Below are 24,698 nucleotides of genomic sequence, written 5' to 3'. Positions count from 1 at the left end.
GAATGTTTTCTAGATTAAAACATGAACAGGATGATGGATGTGTGTTCTATAAGGCTGAAAAAGAGCACATTTATTTTTTACGTAGTTTTGGATAAACTTTGTCCTTTTATGCATTTAAAGGTGAATGTTGGATGCTATTATGTTATATGCCTTTGCAAGATAAAAAAAGGAAAAATATTCATTTGTAATTTATCTGTTAGTAACAAAAAGGTTTAATACACTGCCTCCTTCAATGCTTATAAGGTGGAAAGGCAGTGTTGCTAAACTTCTATTAAAAACTCAAAAAACAAGTAAAAAAACAATTCAGTTATTTAAACATGTCAAATAAATGTGTTCAGATTTGTAATTATTTCTGGCACCATATTGGTTTGTGTTTTCTGTTCAATTATCTTTTTTCTTTTCCTTTGTATTATTTGATGTTCACTGAAACTGAAAAGAAAAGTAATCAACTTCCTCGTTTAGGTACAGGCAGTGATACCACTGTAGTTTTAAATTTCCATTGCTTCTGGGGAGGAAATCTCCCATACAATATTGTGCATGTATTGTAGGATGAGATATCTAAAAAGACTCAAGGACACCAGTGTATGGAGAACATAACTGAATTCTTACGGTGGGCGGAAGGGGGCACTGAGGAACTCAAAAGCTCCTCAGCTCTCTATTCACCTATGGCCCTAGTGGGGCCCTGGAGTTACCATGGTAACATCCACTTCTGCTTCTGGAATAGAAGGACAGAACATTCCAGTTCCAAGGCCACCCACTCCATCTCCAGGGTCAGCTCCCTGCCGAATGGCAGGTGAGCAAGGGGCAACTGAATCAATACATTCCATTCCCACTTTCTTCTAATTCCAGAATTATTTCTGGAACTGTACATCTCATCTTGTTACACCCTACTACCCCTTTTTCAGACTGACATGCTAACACTTTATTTATTAAATTATTTATGGCCCAAAAACAGGCCACACTTCAGAAATCCAGCATTGAAAAGTAACTTTGGAAAAAGCAGCAATTTCCTCAGTACCTTTATTTTATGATATTGCTGCTCCATGGCTCGGAGACTCCTCTTGGCTTCTTCGTCTTTGCCTTGCAGTTCAGCCTCCAGCCTCTGCACTCTTTTCTCCAGGAAGGTCACAGTTTCAGGCTTTGCTGCTGCTCCACCTTCTCCTGCTGAGGCCGCTGCATAAATGAGTGCAGGTAGAGAGTTTGGATGTCTTCTCCTGATAATCTCCTCCATTTCCTTTACCTGTGAGAAATGGAATCAGAAACGACACTTTCATTCCAATTTCCCTCACACATGTGCACACAATATGCAAATTAAATTTGTCTTTGTAAAACTGTAGAAACTACCAGATACATTAAATAACTTTTATAACTTCATGTGTATCGTATCTACATTTGAGCACAATTTACAATCACAATTCCATGTTGTTTAAACAAATTGGAAAATTGAATGTACAAACACAAATACTGACAGTCTTAAGAACATAACAATGGTTAGAATCCAGAGGTGGCTTTTTGGTTCATCTATCCCCTGTGGTACAGTAGTTAGTATCTAACCGATTCAATTATCCCATCCAGTATAGTCTCCAAAATCATGTCTGAATAGCTTGTTCCAGACTTCCCACAACCCTGTGTGTAAAGAGATGCCCCCGTTTGTGATCAAATGCACTCATATCCTCTGATAACTGCTTTCTACATCCCTAAATCTGACCAGGGCTATATACATTTCGGAAGTTCAACTGGCACCAGTGATTAAGTTATTAGAGAATAAATTCAACAAAATAACAAAGGGTGGGCCTTGGGAGGCCCTCTATTTCCACACCATCATATTATGTACAGAAAAGTGCCAGCCAGACAAATTAGAGTAACAACCAGTTAAAAGTATTACATGAAAACAAGACTATGAAGGATGTTTTCACAATGTGTTTTTCAAAAATACTGTTTAACGTCTGTTTTATTGATACACACCGAAAATGTCACAGTCATTTTCATGAAAAGGTCTGGCACCTACTCAGACTCATATGACTCGCTGTCCTCTCCTGGAGAGATCAAACACGACTGATCAGACCAGTAAACAAGAGAGAGAAATGGTGCACTGATGAAACCTTTCATGTGGAGAGTGCAGAGAAATTTTAAGCTCTTCCGGATACAACCAAAATTAAGTCAGACAAACAAATAAAGCATGGGTACAGTTTCCCATCCACTGAATATGTATTATCTATTATAAGAGATGCATATTATTAAATTTAAAGTCACGAAGCATGAACCGTTCTTCAGTCTGATCAATTTGGCCAGGTCGATATGTTAATATTGTTCTCTAAACAGAAAATCATAGGAGCCTTACTTTGCTTTTGAATGAAATAAAAAACAGAAAAGGCAGAGTATTTTTATGAGGTCATTTCTTCTAAAAGAGTACCTGTCGTTCCAGGTCTTGAATTCTCTTTGCATCCCCCACTCGCTCCTTCATCTTTCTTTGTTGCTGAATATTTCGGTTTCCAACTTCAGCCTTAAGTTTCTCTACCTGTCCAGAGAAGTTCAGGTTATTTTAAGTTCTTACATAGCCTTTTTTAAAGGTGATGGGCAAAAAAAAAAAAATCTAACCGCTTTTTATTTGGGCATGCTGCATATAAAAAAAAGTTACTACCCACCGCATCCTTTTACAAAAAAATCAACTATACTCTTAAAGGTTTTTTTAATGGTTTTTCAAAGTTCAGAAGTGTAGATGATTTTTAGATGATGACAGCGAAAGTCTGGTCTGTAGCAACAACCTTTCCATGTTTATTCATGGTCATCCTTCAGAGAAGGATGTTAGGCAATTAAAGAATCCCTGCATTTATCAAATAATCCCTGCTGCCAAATAATAATTAATAGCCATGGAAAAAAATCGGATGAATGGTGCACAATAACCTCTGGCTGCAACTTCTTTTGCATTTGTTTATTAAATTAAACTGCGCTCTAGTTTAAGTGTTAGGATATTTTTGTTGTACCTGCTCTTTCAGTTTCTCAATCTCAGAGGTTGCTGCTTGGAGTCTCATGGTGTCTTTATCCAGCAGTTCCTGGTTCTCTGCATACCACTGCAATCTCTTCTTTAAATCGGCTATTTCTTGATTGTATTTTTCTCCCATAACCTTCATCTCAAAGGTCTTGTCACCTACCAATTGCATGGACACACACAGCCTATGACACAGTGATTCAGCAGGGCCATATTTAGTACTAATACAATTATCACTTCTCAGACTGCAATGGACATTTCTTTCTCCTGGCTTATACATCTTTTCAAAGGATGTATCAAAACGTCTTTCCCGGTTTTAGTAATTTTATTTTTTGTTTTATGAATTTGGGGGCTTATTCGGCTTATTTCAAAGGTCTTTTCATGACTAATTGAAGAGAGAAGTATCAAAGCCGCAGACAGTATAGATAATTGGTGGTCAGACTGGGGTGATGAAATTAGGGGAGTACCACAGGGTCAGTAGTATGACAACTTCTCAATTTATACCACTAATCTAGATTCTGGTATAGCTAGTAACCTAGTGACATTTGCAGTTAACACTTAAATAAGAAAATAGCGCATATGAGATATGAGAAAAATAGCGCAAAATGAGATAGAAAATACTGAAGAAGTTACAAAAGACATTGAAAAAAATCAGACTGGGCCAAGTGTACTGTAGGAACTAAATCAAACTTAAATATCAGAATAAAAACCCAGAAAGAAACACTTATCCTTCTCTTAATCAGGAGGCTAATAAAAAGAAAGATATGTATTTATGCAGACCCCTTTTGTTAATCTTTTAACCAATAACAGCAAACAGTATCAGGACATATTGTTAAAAACATACAGTAAAATGTAATAATAAGCCTGAAATCCCAGGTTTAAAAGGAATGTCCTGCTCTCACAAACTAAAAAGACAGTGAACCCATTTCAGAATCTTCAAAGTGTTAATAAAGTCAATCCAGTGGAATTCTTCTGAAACATTGAAAGTGAGACGGTAACCACAGCACACACATGGAAACTACGGGGATGCGCACTGAAAACTAAAAAGCCGTCCAGAATGAGAACAGAAGGGTTGTAGGAGTATGAAACAAGCTAAACAGCCATGTTCTTGAAGCCCAAACCCCGTCTTCTTTCAAAAAAGGTTGGATGAGAACTTTGGAAAAATAAAAACTAAAAAATACAAACAAGCTAGATGATCTAAGCACTCTCCTCATGTCTGTGACCTGTGTTATGTTATTACGTGTTTAGTATTAAATAAGTACTGAACAAAATGCAACAAGCAGTTTGCCTAATTGTGCTCACGTTCAGACTGATCATAAATGGTCCCGTAAGACTGTATCCTTCAGCGTGTCTGCTAACTCCCGTAAGGGAGGAAATTCTTCATTACAAGTGGTTTTCAGTAATCTGTTCAAAAACAAAAGTTAGTAACTGTGGAAAGCTAAAGACTTTGGAAGACTTTGGAGTATACTGAAAGGTGTGAACATTACCTCCGATGTCAAGAACATGTCAGTGGTCAACAGGTAGAATATACCTTTAATTGCTAGCTCAGTACAGAATTGTGTTAAGTCTGAAAATGTTTTGCCTCAGGTATAATTAAGGCTAAAGCACAATTTACATGAAGATTCTAGCTGCCTGTGTAAATGAGCCAGAGCAATGGATGACACGAGGAGTACTGCGTACTTGAAATATTTATCAGGGAAGCTTTATCTCCTTCATTCAGAAGGAACAAAGATTGCAGAGCAATCAGCAAAGCATAAAACACATCATCCTGATCAGTACCATTTTCAAGTGTGGGTGTTTGAAAATGCCATTTAAGGCAGTGGCAGAACAATGGAATTGTAAAAGCTCACAAATGATGGGCGAACTAATCCCAATGCCGTAGAAGCAGTGTAACTGTTCCCCTCGCACAGGGGTAAAACCATCCAAAATGTGTTTCCATGGCTCACTCTCATCAGGTAAAGGTGATCAAAAGCTACATCAGAGATAAAAAGAGTAGGACTCCCATAATTCTCCTTCATTAAAAACATTTTGTTTTCCCATTGTTTGCCAAGTATCAATTTTCTTAAGTATTTGTCTTGGTAACTTTGATACTCTTTATTTCCAAGTGGAAATTAATCTTTAGTGTATTCATGTAGTGTATTCATCTTGAGAAAACTAAGGCTATAGGAAGAAAAAGGGTTTAAGTAATTTTATTACTTTCAAACTTCAATTAGAACACCGCATCTGAATAAAAGCAATTAAAGGAGAAAATTACACAATCTACACATCTCAGCATCCTTTAGCATGTTGTTATGTGTGACAGGGTATCAAGACAATGAGCACTCTTTGAAGTGTGTGTGTGAGTCAATAAGCACATTTGGATGGCTTAGTAGAATGATGAGCCTTGCAATGCAGTATTAAGAAAGACTATTCTTTTATACTCCAGCCATCTAAAAATCTGTACTGTGAGTGGATGCCCCCTTTTGCAGGCTAGAATACAGAAACCTTTCAGGTAATCTGAGCACCACAGAGTTCAAGCTCACTTTAGAGATTTGGAATATTTTCTTATTTCATTTTCTATTTTGAGATGTTTTTGAAGAAAAATATTTCACTTGCATTTTTGCATAGTTCCCCTTTGGTTAGCATCTGTTTAGGGAGTTACTTGGTTCTGAGTGGGGTCTTTGATTTTAAAAAGAAATGAGATTCCCTTTGCTCAGTGGTATTTGTACAACATTTACAGGATTAAGATTAAGACTGTGGCCAAATACTATTATAGAATTATTGTTAAATACTTGCACAAAATGTATTATATGTTGTGTGCAGCATTAACACCTTTTGCTTCCCGTCTTGTTTATTACTCTGCTGGTTCACTCTGTCAGGAACATGTAAGCCCCCAAGAGTTACTGTGTATTTCCCTACAGGCAAAGCAAGCTGGTGTCAGGACCCGATTTAAATAATTCCCTACATTTATATAGTTCTTTTCTGGACACTCCACTTAAAGCGCTTTACAGGTAATGGGGTCTCCCCTCCACCACCACCACCACCAATGTGCAGACCCCACCTGGATGATGCGATGGCAGCTATAGTGCGTCAGAACGCTCACCACACATCAGCTATCGGTGAAAAGGAGAACAGAGTGATGAAACCAATACATAGACGGGGATTATTAGGAGGCCATGATTGGTAAAGGCCAATGGGAAATTTGGCCAGGACGCCGGGGTTACACCCCTACTCTTTTTGAGAAACACTCTGGGATTTTTAATGACCACAGAGAGCCAGGACCTCTGAAGAGGTGCGGAAGAACTGCAGCTTTGTACAATATAGCGTCCCCGTCAGTATACTGGCCCTACTAACAATTATTCCAGCGGCAAGCTTAGTTTTTCCATTCAGGTACTGACCAGGCTCACACCTGCTCAGCTTCAGTGGGCTCCCAATTGTGAGTTGCAGGTTGATATGGCTGCCGGCCATATCAGCGAAACATTAGCTTCACTCCTTTCATTTGTCTAAGCCCCCCAGCTTGTAACAATATTTAGATACCACCCAAGCATAGATAAAATCAACACAGACACAAGGGTTTTACCTGAAACATAAACAGCTTGGGCTTTAGCTAGATCCCTTTCCTTTTTCATGACCTCTAGATCCAGCTCTAATGACTGTTTGTCTTGTTTTAGTCTTCTTACTTCCTCCATAAGCCTGGCTTCTCCCCCCTGCAAATCAACAGAGAGGACCTATGTGAAAGACCGCCAAGACTTCAGAGGCACTTTTATTGCGAGGCAAAAACAAAAACCACACAATTATTTTTAAAAGGACCAGCTTATCATCAGTGTGTTCTAGAAAACTAGGAAACAAAAACGAATGCACACCAAGAGAACTGTCATTCCATTATGGCACTGCAAAGCACTGCAGCCACCTTAAGCAACAAACTTCACGTTTGAAACACACAGCTCGCTTGCTCCAGCTGGGTTAATGTCTTTTGTTGAACAAAGATTTCAGTGGTAGACAGCAGCTTTATCTGAAGTCCATTTCAGAAAGGATGTGAGGGATATGATTTAACACAGCAAGAGGCCAAAGTAAAATGCAGCTTTCATCTGACAACAATTGTATTTCAGCAAGGGAACAAAATTTCTCTACAAAAGTGTGCTTTATTCATTTGAAACAAAAATTAACTTAATTTTATTCTAAATTTGAAAAGTTATTAAGCCATCGCACAATGTTAAGTGATTCATAAAACAAGAGCATTTTAGCTAGAACTGGTCATTCAGTTTTCGTTCTTGCAGTTTTCAGTCAAACCATTAAAGGTTGCAAAGTGAATGACCTGTACAGCTCTTATGGAGGACAAATTAATGCATAAATGTTTATAAAATGTTTACTGGTCTCCCCAGAGGAAAATGGCGAACTGAACACAAACTAGAAAAGCTTTAGAAAAATATTTAAACATGTAACTTAGCAAGGATATGAAGAACAATTTAATTTTGTATAGGTAAATATAAAACATTTCCTTATAGAAACTATTTCTGTTTCAATTATTTTAAAATATTCTTGCAGGCAGTAAATCGTAATGGGATCAGAAATAAAAATAATTGTGTATATGTTACCAAAAGTGTCTACAAAACCTACAATTTTCTGCAAGGCGTCAAGAAAAATAGCTGTAAGTTATTAATGATACCAGAAAGGAATGAACAAGAAATCTGTTTTTAAAAGCAAAAAAAGATGTGCACTGTACCTGTGCAGCACGCAGCTGTGTTAATAGTTCTGTGAAGCTGTGATCTCTGCTGTGCTCACTGCCATTGTCAGGAACTTTTTGCAGATTATTTCTGGTAATTTGTTCCCTAATAAGAAAGAAAATATAGATATAATGTCAATTCAAAAACAATTAGCACTCAGTGTTTAAAGAGCCTCCTGCACTAAAACTATAGTAAATGGAGAGGTACTGCACTTAGAGGAACATTTGAATACAGAATATATGTTCCCCAAAAAGTACATTTCTATCAATCAATTATATCTTTTAAGCCTTAGAGCAAAAAGTAGTATTAAAAATACTGCAAAATAATGTAAAATATTGCAACTCTATAATGACAAATCCAACAATTATTGTACATAAAAAACAATATTCTGAATACTGTAGTAAGAAAAAAGCCCGTTAAACTATTTAGTCATAATATACTGACAAATTACCTGCTCTGTAACAAGTGCAACCTTATATGAAGAAATACAGATAAACTCATTTCTACAGTTGCTATACATGACCAAGAGAAGCATTCAGATTTGTCGTATGGTGTCCCATATTGTGAAATTAGAAAATTATGTATATCGATTTTTTAATTTCAAATTTATTTTAAACCCGAATGCTCAAACCAAAAACTTCTAAGGGTAAGATAAGTTACACGAAATGTCATCAAAAACTAAACAGAAAAAATATTTGGCTGTGTAAGTGAAAAGGGAAGAACGTTTGGCAGCAGTTACAGCAGCAGGTCTCAACCAGCCTCACACAGTGGCTTGGGGGCAATGTCAGCTTATTCTTCTTGATTTTTTCAGGTTCTCTCAAGTTGCTTGTTGATTGCTTATAATTTTCAAGCAACTATTCAGATTTTGAATCTTAGGGTTCATGTCAGGGCTCACACTCACTTCCTTATTCATAAACCACTCCAGTGTAGACGTGGCCTTGTGCTTTGGATCAAAGTCCTGCTGAAGGGTGAATTTCCTCCCCAGTTTAGGGCCTTTTGGAGCCTGAAACAGGTTTTCCTATTGTATTTGCCTGTACTTTGCTCCATCTGTTTTTCAATCAATCCTGACAAGTTTTCAGTTCCTGCTGAGGACAGTGATTCCTGTAGCATGATGCTGTCACCAACGAACTTGATGGTTTAACAGGGAGATACAGTACGCGGTTTTGGCTGTGTGATAGATTACACCAAAAAGTCCAAATTTTGTCTTGTCTGACCACAAAATGTTTTCCTACATGTTTACAGTATCACTTTAATGCTTTGGTAAAGCATGGACACTCTGCCATAAAGTACAGGCCAGCTTTGCGGAGTAACTGGGATATTGCTGACTCACGGACATTTTCTCTCAGCTGAGTCCTTGAACTGATATCCTTCTTGGCCTTACAGGGACTATGCTCACTAGTTTCCTCCATGCCAAGTGTTTCTTGGTGATTACGTAGACTGTGTTCAGAGGAATATACAGCAACTTCAATATTTTTTGTAACCTTCTCCTGATTTTGCTTTTCAATGACTTTATCTCTAACTTACTTTGAAAGCTCCTTATTTGTCAAGGTTAAGTCTTTGCTTGCTATTCTCTACTTGCCTGACCATGGAACCTGACAAAGACAATTGTTTTGAAATCTGAAATCACGAGAACCAGTACTACTGCATACAGATGCTCAACTAATAGTGTGGCTCGTTAAGATTACCTTGTACACTTTGTTTTTGGATGGCCACAGCATAGGGTTTGAATATTTAATCATGAGTCTTTCATTTTTCTTAAAAATAATCTATTAACGTCTTTCTTGCTGCTTTGAATATGTGGATTATGTTGTGTATATAACACATTAATTGCTACATTAAAGTGTCATGACTACTACAATCTTTTAAGCAACAGAATGTGAAAACTATGCAAGGGTCTGAATACTTTCTCAGGGCACTGTTGCAGGTTCCCAGTGCTGGTTCTTGAACACAAAAGCTGGAAATGGGTTTCTCTTGTTGGATCTCAGATCTGCAATTTTAGACACTGTACTTTACAGTGATTGCTGGCATAATCGCTATTCTTTCTCCTCCATTTCCTCTCTCTAACAGACCCTTTTAAATAAATCAAATTCCCTGTGTGAATCCCACATTTCAATAGAAAAAAAATGCACGAAGGCACTGTCCCTCTCCTTGCCTGGAAATGTCAGCCAGAAAAGGCCTCTAAAACCTGATGAGACAATACAAAGGAATGCCTTGAGAGACAGCTGTGTTATAACTAGAATGTGCATCCCATTATGAAGGAATGTGGAGACAGGGCAGAATTTTGTCAGGTCAGGAATGTATTTCAATGCATGCACTGCATTGGGGGAATATAAAACCTGAATGTCTGCCATTGTGTCTGCCTTAATGATCCATTTTTCATTCATTTCTATTTCAATCATATTCGTTTATTTTATTTTAGTAAGGAATTATCAAAAATGTAAAACAAATATTAGCTTGTGTTTTTTTACTCACTTTGTCGATGCAAGTTCAGTCATTAACCGCTGATTTTCTTTGAACATTTTGTCCTCATTGAGTTTGTTCTGGTTCTGCAGCTCTTTCACCTGTCTGTAAAGCTTTTCATTCTCCTTGAAATCAATCAAGTAGAAAAGCAAACAGATTACAGAAAAGAAGTTAAAGTAAATAAACTACTTGGTTTCTAAGATAAGGCAAAACCGTAATTGCACTTCATTATCAAATATATGCAGCACACATTATGTTAAGTAATTAGAATAAAGTGACAGTACTCACTGTTGATTTCAACTAAATCTCATTAATTTCTCCGATGCATTAATGTGAATACGATTGCATTTATTAAGCTTGAATATTATTTAATACTCAAACTCACAATATTTTAGGATGCAAGTAAAAAATACTGTTCCACCAAACCTAGCAAAATGTCTCAATCTTAAGCCCTGTATCTAATCAGTGACGTTCACTCCAGAACTTGAATTACTGTAGTGTGTGCTTTAACTGGAACAATTCTACAGCTTCTCCGAACACTTCAGCTGCCGATTTAAAAGACGGAGAAAAAATTCAGATATTCCGTCTTCCAGGATGTCACTTCTAACGATATACATTTTTTAAAAGTTTGTTAAAAATACCCGATGATAACCCTGAATAAGTATCTCTTGTTCCTTCAGTTCTTTTTCTATGAGTTTTAACTTGTCTTCTGTCACAGGATCAGTAGCACCTGCAAAAATCAAGTTCTTCTTGTTGTTGGCTTCCTCCACACTGTGCAGCTGAGAAAGAAATAAGACAAGAACAGTCAAAGTCAGGTATGTCAGCATTGCAAGGGCAATGGAAATGATTACTGCTTAATGATTACTACACAAACTTAATGAGAGTAACGGTTTTTCTCAACATACTGAGGAGTGGGTAAAAGTCATCTTGTTTGGTATTATAAATGTTGAGCAATACAATCCAACGTTAAAGGCCACATTAAAGCTAATTAAAAATAATTCCGGACTGTAAATCTTCCAAGACCTCTTTTTCCCCGAGTAAGCTAGTTCATCTAATCAGTTTAAACTTCACTGTCGAGTATGGACTCTCCTTCTTTGCCCTGTGACATGGGGCAGGACCCCTTAGACAAAGCATCCTTAGCTCTGCAATGATTGACAAGCTCTACCCTGCTCCTTAAAATGTGATTATAACCCTCAGTGTATCCCCATTATACTTGCTGAAAACAATAAAATGTGCAGCTTGTTAACATTTTGTATCTGGAATCCAAACCTGCTTAGAGTAATGTGCCTTTCAGTTCACTAAACGTTTAAGACCTAGGACGAGATAGTGCTGCTACACTGGTCCCCCACTCAAAGAAGCTTGTCAAGGTGACAGCTTAACTCTGAGGAAGCAAAGAAAGGTAAAAGACATTTAATTTTTGTTTTTTTTACATCAAGTAATTTGCTTTTTACTGATTTACAGCTAAATTTGAGGATTAATCCATCTTTATTTCAAATGCTGTGCACGTTAAGCATGTAAGTTGAATCATATTCAGCGATATGCAATGACGACTGTTCAAATCTGCTGAACTATGGAGAATCTTAGGTGAAGACCACAGAAGGAAATTTTTCTATGAAACCTGGAAGTCATCGGACCTCTGTCAAATACATTCTGCCTTTCTAAAACACCCACTGCTCAATAACTGAGTTGAATAACCTAAGATAATACCATATAAAGTATTCTGCTACTTCATTTTATTGAGCATTGCTACAACTGAACAATTTTACAGAAGAAAATGACACATTCACAGCAATATTTGCCAACAGCATTAGAGGAAACAGACAACATGGAAAGAGTCAAATGTCAAATCTCTGTTAATCAAGTTACATTCTAATCATTTATAAAATAGCCTTTTACAGGTGAAGGTAACTGTGTGCTTCACATCAGATATTATTAATACAGTATGTATTCACTTGTACTGTATATGTATTAATGCTGAAGCTCATTACTTTATGTATTGACCCTATAAGCAGAGGAGGTTTGGCCACATCACTTGGAATGAACTGTGACATTGTCTTTCAATTCATTTTTGAGTAATGATGGCTGGTAAAGGTATCTGATTGCTAAGATCCACACCAAGTCTACAGTGGTGCTGCACAAATCTAGAACTCAGTTCTAATGCAATACCCCAGTGTTACATCAGCATTGCCTGACATCTCACAACGTGAAAGTAATCACAAACTGCAGGTTTTTCTTTTATGGCATCACTCTTCATGTCTGCTCCTTGCCTCTCCAAAACATGCTCATCACCAAACACACCAGTTTTGAAATTCATGGAAAATCATCAGACAGTTGAACAACAAAAGAACAACAAAAGATGCTGAGATACAATTTTACCAACAAATTAATCATAAAATGATGTACTATCCATATATCCATTCTTTAACAGGTTCATCCAATACAGCGTCATTGAGGAGGTGCTCCCAGAAGGAAATGGGAGCATGGTTGGACACTGGGTAATATTATGGTTAAAATAAAATTCAGTTTAAAATAAATAAGTTATTTTTGGATTGTTTCACTGCAGCTACTGGTCAGTACTGGGATGGAAGGTCTAAAAAAGAAACCAGGTAGCTGTTGTATGTGGTGTTTGTGGACCAGTAGGTGAACTTGAACTTTATTGCCATATGTAACTGGTACATGTTACATGTACATGCAGACAGTGCATCAAGACAATATACAAAAAAAACAGTAGACAATGTACAAGTAAATAGTTTGAATGTTAACAATGCAGACAAGTAAACAATGACTGCAGATGTGCAATAAATAAAATTACAATGAAGTCGATGGTGTAGGTGTGGTCTGAGAGGCATGGCCAAATGTGTTCGCCAATCGCACTGCTTGTGGGTGGTGCTCTTTCAGTTATAAATAACAAAAGTAATAATACGTGCATTACCTGCATTACCAAAACTAAACTGGAGCTAAGGAAAGTTTCATGAGAAATCTACAAATGGTTTATATCAAGCTAATCAAAAGTATCATAAAGAGAAGTCTTTCTTATTTACCTTAGTTTGTAGGATATAGTTTTCCTGTTTTAGATTAAATACTTCCTTGCTGTGTGCAAACTTGAGTTCCTCTTCTTGGTTCTTAAGTTCCTTTTCCTTCTGTATCAACTGTGCTTTGAGTTCTTCCACAAGGACGTGTTCTGAGCTCCACCTTTCCTGTGCTTCTTCTGCATGCTTCAGAAGGGAAATTTCCCTATGCATGCTCTGTGGAGCTCTTGGAATATGCTTTGCACCTGGGAATTCTTGCACCAGATCTTGAGAATGTTCCATCTGCAAAGGAGAAACCCCCGAAAACCTCATGGTAGCAAACCGGAGGACGCTCATATTCATAAAGCAACGGGATTTTCTAGCTTTTTTTGGGAATGCGGTCTATGTGTCTGTGTATTATCTGGACTGGAGGAGCAAGGGGATATGACTACTGGACTGAAAACAAATACAGATTTTGATTCTGTTGCTGTAGAGAATTTAAAAAATATGATCTGGTCAGTCATCAGCAATTAAGCTTGTTTTGAAAACAAGAATGAATTAATCTTGTCGAATACATTCATACCATCCCAGTATGGGAGAGTCACTGATGATATATCCTCGAGCAAGGTGTTTCATCCAGACTGCTTCCATAAAAAAAAACAGTTACTGTATATAAATGGGTACAAATGTAGGTCATTTGGCCCCACAAAACCTAAATTAAAAAGAAGAAATTTAGTTGCTGTTTCCTTTGGCGTTTCTTCTTAAATTTGGTGTTGTTTACAGCTTGTCCTTCTTCCTAAGCCATTATAAATGAACTTTCATTTTATACTTGTACACTAGAGAAAAGGCAACTGCAATTCCCAAAAATGAGGAAGAGAAAAAAAAGCTCAGAACAAAGCATGTATCTGCTTCTTATAATAATGAATGTTTCCCTTCATACTGCCAGGAAGAATCATCTGTTTTTTTACCCCATGTTATGTTTCAACCACTATTCTGCCTTGCAATGATAGGGTTCCAACCTCCTAAACATCAGGCTGGCATTTTGGTGACATTTCCCCCAAGTCTGAATTAATTCAGGCCACCCAGTGAAGTCAAAGAGACCAGAGTAATTTGTGTGCACCTGAATCAGCAGTCAAAAAACGCATAGAGGGTGCAATACAGGTGCCTACGTGAGGTATTTTTCACAGAATGGTAATAAAAGAGAAAAGACTTAGCCTTTTTAAAATGTACTGCCTTATTGACCAACATCTTGAAAAAAGACATCTTTTATGGTTTTCTTCAGACTCTAATGCACCTTTATTATAAATAATGACTCAGAGTATTCCTATCACCTTCCTATCTGATTTCTTAACTGACATATTTCTATGTTCGACTCTGTCCTGCTCTCTGGAGCCTGAATCTTGTAAAGGTGACAGCATTACATATGATACAGTACAATCTCGTGATTATGCAACAAATATGAAACCTCTGAAAGCCAACTTTCATTTCCCCAAGAAAATATAAGGACAATGAAAAAGCAAAACAGTGGCGGGCACCTTCGAATGCACTTAAAAGGCTGAGTTACCAAACAAAATCGTTGTCAGGTGTTATGGTTTATTTTTATATAGACACAAAAGGCAACCGGTGCTTCGATCAAGTGCACTGGGTAAGTAGAGATAAATAACAGGGGTACAGTAAGTGCCTTAAATGTTTAAGGCTAATACTGTAGTAAGCGGTATACCTGCCGTATTACGGTAGATATAATTTTCAGCTACGTATAATAACACTAAAATTTAAATAAATGCGGTTAAATAAATCAGAGGCCATGGACTTTAAGCACAGAGAAAACTAAAATAGTCTAAGAGAATGGGAGTGGCAAGAACTGTACTTAAATTTAAATACTGTTACAGTATGTAAGTAAACAAACTTCAACACGCATTTTACTCACTGCTTGAAATTGAGAATTCAAAAAGCCTTGTGGGTTCCTATCAATTTGCTGCTGGAGAAAAGCAGCAAACGACTGCACTGATGCAATTAGCTCATTGTTCATTTTCAGTCCGGACTGAGTGGGATGCAAAGCCTGTGAATCTCCACCTGTATATCAGGAAAAAAAAAAAGATTAAAGGTTCCTCTTCAAAGACATTTTTTTTTCGTTTATTAGCTCCTTTTCAGAGTCACATACATATTAGTGTAACTTTGAACTGAAGGCCTAAGCATTTTACCTTTTGTCCTGACTGCAGCTGGATCTGCTGGTGATTTGTGTTTGGTACTATTCCTCTTCATTCCTTGATTTAAGGTCTTCCTTTCACTGGCAGGAGAGGACTGCTTCACTGATGAGCTACTTTTGCTGAAACCATAACTCTTTGTGGACTGAGAGGAGCCACTAACCGTTTTCTTATTTTTTGTCTGAGGGCTTTTAATTTGTTTTGATGGTGTTTGTGGACCAGGAATCAAAGACTTCCCCAATAAAACAGGAGAACACCCGGAAGTCTGAAACAACAGCATCACCAATAATGATAATAAAGCTTATAGTTCTAAAAGCTCTAGGATCCCAGAAACTATCCTAGATTCCTTGGTACTTTCATCTTAAATATCAAAATTAAACTTTCCAAATGTATTAATATTTCATATAACAGGGCTGTCATAACTTTACAAGGCATGGCAGTACATACCATTCATTACTCCACTTGGACCTTTATTGACTAAACACCTTGATAACATTCAAGTACCAGCAGATGAAGCAGAGGCATAAGAAAGCATCTTAAAGTTTACACATAGGAGCAAATGAAAAAGTAAATCAAATGTATAGTGTTAGAGTACATAAACACAGGTGCTACTTTTAAAAGGATAATTTCTTCACAAAAGTTAAGAAGTTAATCATAAAAGTATAATTATTGCACTAATAGCAAACTATCAACAAAATACCAAATACCTTAAATGAGAAAGATTTGACCCACCTGCTGCGTTTTGTTTTTATTTAGAACAGGTGACGAGTGTCTAGGAAGTCTCTTAACCTTCGAATCTTCAGCATATTTCATTAAATGATCCACTTCATCAGCAATTTTACTTTGCTTGACAGTCTTTGTATCCTCTCTTGCTCGTAAGATCCCAGAGAAGTTTTCCTTATTTGGACCTCCAGAGAAATAATCTAAAATACTGTCCTCTGAGTTCTTGTGTTCCATCAAGGATATTTTATGAGAGAACTCATCGATGGTTTCAGCCAGACATCCACTTTCACTGTGAAAACACGACCCCTACCGTCAGAAGCAGCACTAGGGGGTGACCAATTTATGCATAAAATGTGTCCGAAATTGCTGGAAAGAGGAACAAGAGTGATGGCGAGAGCATGAGTGATTTCAACACATCTCGTCCTTTACACATACCTGACTGGCTGCAGCGCAAACCCACGTGCAAAACCATGTCCCACGCCAATGGGTTTCATCAGTTCTTCCGCAGTAGGCATGTCTGACACAGAGGAAAACCAGTTTGGAATCAAAAATATATTCTTACCATGATTCATAAAATTGATTTCACTGATTCTATTGCAACTATCGTATGGGTGGGTAAACGCAGGCATCAAATGACATCGGAGGCAATTTGGCACAGGGACCAGGAGTACTCAAATCAAATCACCAGGGACCAATGGTATCTTTCCAGCTGGACCCAAACGTACGGATGTTATTCATACATGAAGGACACACAAGCACACTCATCCCTCATTAAACCACCACTTCTGTTCTGAGTACTCTCTAAAATGATCTATATACAGTATACACACTAAAAGATTTTTGTTATAATAGAAATTGTAAACGATATTGAAGGATATCCAGGGGTGCCATATAAATAGCTGACCCCGCACTCTGACCCCAAGCTTCTCTCCCTGTCTGTGTGTCTCATGGAGAACAAACTGGGGTATGTGAAAAGACAAATTCCTAAAACAATTAATTGTATATGGCCAATAAAGTGATCTTGTCTAGTCAAATTAAATTGTGCATTAATTTCTGTTGACAATGTTCAAAAAGACTGGCCAATAAAATGATCTTATCTTATAACTGCTTCATTATACATTTAATAAACACAGTACCTGGATGGGTTCTGGCGCACTATGGCTGGATGCTGCACATTGGTGGTGGAGAGGAGTCCCCATTACCTGTAAAGCGCTTTATAAGTGTAAGCAATTATTATTATTATTATTATTATTATTATTATTATTATTATTAAACTCTTGGAGACACTTCCTTGTCACCGCCAGCTGTAACAATGTTAATTCCAATTGTCTTTAATTTTCATTTTTCTGATCTCTGCCTCTTTATATAGGCATTTTTCTGCACCAAAAGTGTTGGTTGGTAGCGTTTGGCACCATAAATTATTCACACACATCAAAAAATGACCTAAACTCAACTGGCTTCTGTCTTGTTACCAACATTTGTAATGAACTGGAGACAGAGAATTTTGTGTTGCTTTTATGTGTTTTTGCCTATGAGCAAAGCAAGTACCTATGAGTGTACTCATCCATTTAAAGACTATCCAGGCTTGGACAGAGATCAGAAAAATGAAAATTAAAGACAATTGGAATTAACATTGTTACAGCTGGCGGTGACGAGGAAGTGTCTCCAAGAGTTTAATAATAATAATAATAATAATAATAATTGCTTACACTTATAAAGCGCTTTACAGGTAATGGGGACTCCTCTCCACCACCAATGTGCAGCATCCAGCCATAGTGCGCCAGAACGCTTACCACACATCAGTTATCAGTGGGGAGGAGAGCAGAGTAAAGAAGCTAATTCATAGATGGGGATTATTAGGAGGCAATGATTGGTAAGGGCCAATGGGAAATTTGGCCAGGGCGCCAGGGTTACACCCCTACTCTTTTCGAGAAACGCCCTGGGATTTTTAATGACCACAGAGAGTCAGGACCTCGGTTTTACGTCTCATCCGAAGGACGGCGCCTCTCCCCGTCACTATACTGGGGCATTAGGACCCACATGGACCGCAGGGTGAGCGCCCCCTGCTGGCCCCACTAACACCACTTCCAGCAGCAACCTTAGTTTTTCCCAGGAGGTCTCCCATCCAGGTACTGACCAGGCTCACTCCTGCTTAGCTTCAGTGGGTTGCCAGTTGTGAGTTGCAGGGTGATATGGCTGTTTAGATAAAGTGTGGACAACTAGAAGTGTAAACTCTTTCAGCTTCAAAGAAGAGAGGATGATTGCTGAGATGTGGGAGGTCCCCTGAACAAAAACAATTGTAAAGTTTACCTTGGTCTACCTTGTCAATTAAGTTGGTATTGCAAAATATAAAGGAACTGGAAGATGCAAATGCTACAGATTACTTCTCATAAATTTTTATCTGACATATTATCCTGAAAAACGTTTCGCACCTGATTCCGTGGTAGTGACATTCGGTGCCGTTTCTCTTGTGCTTTCCAGCGTTTGGACAATGAAATTTTTTTTCTGTAGGTGTTCAGGTATTTCGTGATACCCATCCGAGTCTCCGAAGGAGTAATTTATCTTGCGATAGGCTTCATGCAATGCTTCCATGTCACTGGCACCACTCTGTCCATATGAAACTGCTAAGAAAGAAAAGATAATATCCTTAATGAAAGAAAGGAAATAACCTGTGGGTTACTTAATATTTCGATTTTTCATTGATAACTTAAACTTTAGTTGATCTATGGTAGTACGCTATTGAAATATGTTTTCTTTCCCATATAACAAGGGATTATACATGCTATAGATGTATTAAATGCACCTCAAGTGGTAACCTAAAAGCCCTCAAAGTCTATGTTCATTTCCTAGCGTGATTAACTGTTTGAAGGCCTATCACAAGAAAAGAACCAATTTCCTACATGATTACTTGTCCTACTGCCCTCCAACAAACAACGGATTCTTCAAAGAAGCATCTGAACAGTTTGAAATATAGGAATGGTACTTGATGCTGTAGTACTTTAATAGGAATTGCTTTTCTTGGCAGGTTATTTCTAACCATCCCTACCAGTTCCAGTCATTTCCTGCTCTCTGGGTTCTGTATTTTCCATCTCCTTATCAGCTTTTTCATTTGTTATATTGCGCTTCTGAGCCTCAGCTGTTGACTCCAGTGAATCAAGCAGAGACACTGAAAAACAATGACGTGTGTAAAATTTTACTCTGTAAAAAACAAACAAATGTAATGTTAAAAAACACCACAAAATCTATCTCAATCTGCTTCCTCAAATATAAAAAAAAAAATCACCTTTTGCCAGCATTGCAGGTGCTTCTGATTTCTGGAAAAGAAAAAAACAAAAACATTCATAAAAAAGCAAGGAAAAATGCAATATACATAAACAGAATGAACTATGCAGTACTGTAATTCATTACCCTTCAGTTTCTTTCTACACAGTGAGCGTCAATGGAAACTTACTCTTTACATGGTTTTAGAAAAAGTATACAGAGTTTGGAAAATGATTAAACGTTTTTGGCATCATTTCACTGACACTAACATTGACATCACACTTGAGTACGTGAGTGCTATATAAGTAGGGTAAGATCCTTGTGTGAACCACATTCCTCAGAGAACGTTACAGAGTACCAGGACACAGAGTTACTGAGGCTTGTGAGCTTTGCTACCCGGGAAACAGATTTTAGATAGTGCTGAACCAGAGAAGACAAGAAGCGTGAGGCTTACTGGGAAGAGACTTCAGAAGAGTCTCACAGAGAGACCTTAGAAGAGTGCTGCTACTGAACTCCTCGTGCATTACCTGATGAGAACCTGATTGCACGGCACTGTACTGATCAGGTTGTACATCCTCACTTGCTGCCTTTCCTGCAGACTCGTCCCGACATGACAGCTCGCCCTCCCGCTGCTTGTGTATCGACAGCTTTCAAGATGAAAACATCAGTTATTCCATATCAATGCCCTACTTGCCAGACCTGAACTGCATGAACCACTTCTGGAATGATCTGGGATGATGTGCACAATTTAGGGCTCAAGAGACCATTAGAACAGACATACTGTAGGCTTGTCCAGGATCTATTAGAGGAATGGAATCCCCACAGTGCATCTGGTGCAAAGCATGTTTCAGATATATACAGCTGTAACTGCTTCTGGCAGTGGCCACATGTGCTACTAGCTTGTGACTTTTCCAGCAGACTACCTGCTCATCAATCTGGTTAATGACAAAAGTTAATCAGAATTTACCTATTTCACGTCTGTTCAATAAAAGTGTCAGCACACCTGCTACAAAAGGATTGTCACTTCCTGATAAAGTTGTGAACTTGTTGCAGCTATGAGTGATACTGTAAGTTTCTTTTGATGTGCAATATGTATATTCTTACTGGCCTGGATGGACACTACTAGTTACTAAAACCAAAAAAACAGAGGTGTTCTGGTTAGATATAAATGGAATGATGAGAATCAAAATAAAAGATTTACCCAAGAGCAATCGGTCCCTTGATATTTTCTTTTTCACAATTAATTCTTCCACTGCCCAAGAACATGTTTATTTTAAAAATCGGATAATTTCAGAAAGGGGAGTAAAAGCATCCAGCTCATGTCCACAATGTATGAGATGATCTGTATCCTAGCAACGTTAACTATAGTGTGTGCTGCTACTAAAACTGCCCACCAGGAGGTCCCTTATCCTACTGCAGGAGGAGTCGTTTCTTTTTCAAATGTGTAATTAACCATACAGTACTAGCGATTACTTGCATAGAACTGTAAAATTTAAAAAAATAACACCGTCGGCCCTCTTAGGAAACACTGTACAGATAACTGCATCTGTAAAATAGCTCCAAGAAAAATACTTTACCTGGTCATGACCTTCCTTTTCACTGGTATCATCTTCAAAGTCTTCACTGTAATTAGGGGAAACTGAAGCAGAAAATGAGATCTGAAGTTGATGTATTGCAAACTGAAGAAATGTGTATTCTGATTCTTTATTCACTAGCTTTTTTCTATTTTGAAAATAAAGATAACAGCGAGAAATGGCCCACACCAGGAAAAGTGGACTGGAAAGGGATAAACAGATGGAAAAATGACACCAGTGTTGTTACCTTTACTTTCTAGAGAGATTGGAGCATTCTATCCAGTCATTGAAAAGGCCCCTATTTATCCATATGGAACAGTACTGAACTTTCATTACGTTAAGGTCACTTGTTTAAGTCTCACAGGCTTTAGCACTGACATGTTAATGGCCTGCTGATAACAGCAGGATATCAAAATAAACAAAAGAGAAGGTTGTTTGAAACTCTGGAAAACATTAGGTTGGCTTCATAACATTTACAACAGCAAAAAGCAAATGTGGAACCTGAAAAGGGGAGCCCTTAAAATGAACCACTCTGAAAGAAAACAGGTGCTTGTCCGGTTAGAATATAATGTCCCTTAACACATTTTAAGAAACAGCTTGTTGCATGATGCTGTACTGCCCAAAATTCTTACCAGGAGTACTTTTAGAATTGTCCTTTACTTCCTTGGTGTGCTCCTCCTCACTCAACAGCTTTTCACCATTTCTATGGAAAAATATATTTAAACAACCCTCAGAATGCTTGTGTACGAAATACCCCATTTACATAGTAACTTAGGCTTTAAAAAACAAAAACAGATAAAAACTATCAAATAACACCTGTGTACTTGAGGGGTGATAAAGGAATCATTAAAATAGATGATCAACCTTCTATTCAAAAAGCAAATAAAATTGCATTATTTTAAAGGCTTTTTACATTTTAACTTTAATCGCCTGACACATACTGAAAGAATGGTCATCACAAAGGACAGCAGCAATTGCACTGCACTTGAATATGATGACTTTTTAAACACCAAATAGAACCTACCAATTAAAACTACAGATGACAAGAGAACTGAAGGAATGGGGTGAAAAAGAGTAGAATTTTAATTAACTAGAATCCACATATTCAAAGTAGACTATGGTTGACAATAAATGACACTTTTAATTAGAATTTTAAAAGCCCGTAGTTGAGTACTGCTTTCTATTATACAAAAGTACAAAACAAAATACTGTCATTTGGTACAGGTTTTCCATTTGGAACCTGACAGGTGAATCAACATTTTAACCTCATTCAGACTCAATACAAATTATCTTCACTTAAACTCAGTGTTTAACAATATAATTGATATTATAACACATTATAATCATAATATGCAATATATTATATGTATTATAGTACATATATAAAATATAATATCAATAACTTCATATCCATTTAACGTATATTACAGGACCACATTCACTTTGGTTTTGATACTTTTGATCTCTTCTTGTGCTGACAAAACAAGTATTTCCAAGTATTGCTATTTTAAACTATTTTAAAGGTATTTTAAAAGTGCTATTTTAAAGTGCTATTTAAAGAGCACTTGATTGTAAAAACCTGTTTGCAAGAAGTCAGTACGGGACTTACTATACATTAAAATATGATCCACCCCACTGTGGCAATGCATGTGCTTTTGAGATATCCTTGTGCTCAAACTGGAAATCAATCAAAAGGGTCAAGATTCTCAATCAGCAGAAGCAGATATACAACCTGGTTTAATTGCCATTTATCATCATGATGATGTGCTTATCAAACACCATGTAAAGTTTCCATTTTCAAAAAAGCAGAGTTCAAGATTAACATACAGTGGATATAAAAAGTCCAGACACCCTTATTGAAATTGCAGGTTTTGTGATGTAAATCAAGAAATCAAGATAAATCATGTCAGTCAGTTTTCCATCTTTAATGTGACTTCGCAACCAACAAAATTCAAGTGAAAAACATAATTATTAGGAAAAATAATTGAAATAAAAAAACCTATAACACCCTGGTTGCATACAGTAAGTGTGCATACCTGCCCCCCCCTTCACTTATATTTTGTGGAAGCACCTTTTGCATTTATTACAGCAGTAAGTCTTTGTGAATAAGTCTCTATCAACTTTGCACACCCGGACTTTGCAATTTTATCCCACTCTTCCTTGCAACAAAGCTCAAGCTCCTTCAAATTGCCAGAGGATCTCCTGTGCCCAGCCCTCTTTAGGTCATTCCACAGGTTTTCTATGGGACTGAGGTCTGGGCTCTGACTGAGCCATTCCAAGACTTTGATCTTCCTTTTCTGAAACCGTTCCTTGGTTGACTTGGATGTGTGCTTTGGGTCGTTATTCTTCTTCATCTTCAGCTTTCTGAAGGCCAGCAGGTTTTGTGCCAAAATATCTTGATATTTGGAGCTAGTTATTCTCCCATCTATCTTGACTAGAGCCCCTATCCCAGCTGAAGAGAAGCAGCCCCAAAACATGATGCTGCTATCACCATGCTTCACAGTAGGTGTGGTGTTCTTTGGATTATGAGCCGTGTTGTCTTTGCGCCAAACATATCTTTTAGAATTAAGGACAAAAAGTAAAACCTTTGTCTCATCAGACCATAAGAATGTATTTTTTTTGCAAAATTTAGATGGGCTTGGATGTTCTTTTGTGTGAGAAATGGCTTCCGTCTTGCCACCCTACCCCACAGCCCAGACATGTGCAGAATAAGGGAGATTGTTGTCACATGCAAGAAGTGACTAGTACCTGCCAGAAATTTCTGCAGCTCCTTTAATGTTTCTGTAGGCCTCTTGGTAGCCTCCCTAATAAGTTTTCTCCTTGTCCTGTCATCAAGTTTGGCATTGTCCCTATGGTGCCAGTTTCTCCACTTATTGATGATAGTCTTCACCGTGCTCCATGGTACATCCAATGCCTTTGATATTCTTTTATACCCCTCTCCTGATCGGTACCTTTCAACAGTTAGATCCTATAGATGCTTTGTCGGCTTCTTGCGGACCATGGCTATCCCAGTAGGATGCAACCATGAAAGTTTCAAGGAAATTTTACAGGAACAGCTGATTTTTATTTGGTGTTAATCAGAATCACTTTCATTGATGGCAGGTATATGCTCCTTACCTTTGAACATGATTTTGAATGTGATTGGTTAATTCTGAACACAGTTACAGCCCCCATTATAAAAGGGTGTGCACACTTATGCAACCAGGTTTTTTTAATTTAAATATTTTTTCCTAATAATTATCTATTTGTTTTTCTTTTGAGTTTTGTTGGTTGTAAGGTCACATTAAAGATGGAAAAACATATGACATGATTAATCTTGATTTCTGGCTTTACATCACAAACCTGCAATTTCAAGAAGTGTGGACTTTTTATATCCACTGTACCTGCTTTTGTTCTGGAAAACATTCTGTTGCTAAAAGCATTTTAAAGAACTCCAAAAGGAGCTCAGCATGCCAGCTTTCTCTCTAAACTTAGAACACAGAGGAATAGTCCAGGACTTGTACCTCAGGGTTGCAATAACAGTGGAGCCTGTGGAGTCCAGCTCTTTGTTTAACTTCGAGTAATCAATTGTAGACGAAACACCACTCTCAAGCTTAGCAAAAAATCTCGCTTTTTCTTCCTCCTCATCCAAAGTGTCCATTCCAAACCCAGCAGCACTCTGATCTGGTCCCGATGCCACCACTGATTCTATTGAAGAGAGAAAGCCATAAAGCAGATCCATTAACATTATCATCAATCATTGAAAATGCTAACAAACTAAGCTTTTACATCCATTG

The 24,698-nt window shown here is 37.6% G+C and overlaps 1 protein-coding gene across 5 annotated transcripts in view; it reads right to left on the bottom strand.

The window, feature by feature from the left end:
• The window catches only part of cep162 (centrosomal protein 162), a 54,497-nt gene that overhangs the window by 13,520 nt on the left and 16,279 nt on the right, over window positions 1–24,698 (bottom strand). For 4 of the 5 annotated variants that reach the window (XM_015350833.2, XM_015350842.2, XM_015350866.2 and 1 more), the window contains 19 exons: window positions 24,426–24,609; window positions 21,555–21,625; window positions 20,926–20,987; window positions 19,876–19,995; window positions 19,371–19,401; window positions 19,134–19,253; window positions 18,520–18,711; window positions 16,523–16,604; window positions 16,097–16,376; window positions 15,362–15,629; window positions 15,088–15,233; window positions 13,194–13,463; window positions 10,794–10,931; window positions 10,165–10,277; window positions 7,692–7,797; window positions 6,549–6,675; window positions 2,985–3,148; window positions 2,414–2,518; window positions 1,019–1,240 (listed from right to left, as the gene is read on the bottom strand). In XM_015350833.2, coding sequence (XP_015206319.2) covers window positions 1,019–1,240; window positions 2,414–2,518; window positions 2,985–3,148; window positions 6,549–6,675; window positions 7,692–7,797; window positions 10,165–10,277; window positions 10,794–10,931; window positions 13,194–13,463; window positions 15,088–15,233; window positions 15,362–15,629; window positions 16,097–16,376; window positions 16,523–16,604; window positions 18,520–18,711; window positions 19,134–19,253; window positions 19,371–19,401; window positions 19,876–19,995; window positions 20,926–20,987; window positions 21,555–21,625; window positions 24,426–24,609 — 2,801 coding nt within the window. The remainder of the gene's footprint in view (window positions 1–1,018; window positions 1,241–2,413; window positions 2,519–2,984; window positions 3,149–6,548; window positions 6,676–7,691; window positions 7,798–10,164; window positions 10,278–10,793; window positions 10,932–13,193; window positions 13,464–15,087; window positions 15,234–15,361; window positions 15,630–16,096; window positions 16,377–16,522; window positions 16,605–18,519; window positions 18,712–19,133; window positions 19,254–19,370; window positions 19,402–19,875; window positions 19,996–20,925; window positions 20,988–21,554; window positions 21,626–24,425; window positions 24,610–24,698) is intronic. The other variant, XM_015350857.2, reaches the window with a different exon arrangement.

This window comes from Lepisosteus oculatus, chromosome 2, assembly GCF_040954835.1.
Source record: "Lepisosteus oculatus isolate fLepOcu1 chromosome 2, fLepOcu1.hap2, whole genome shotgun sequence".
Lineage (NCBI taxonomy): Eukaryota > Metazoa > Chordata > Actinopteri > Semionotiformes > Lepisosteidae > Lepisosteus > Lepisosteus oculatus.
Note: the sequence above shows the minus strand (reverse complement) of the source record. Positions and strands in the feature narration are given on the sequence as shown.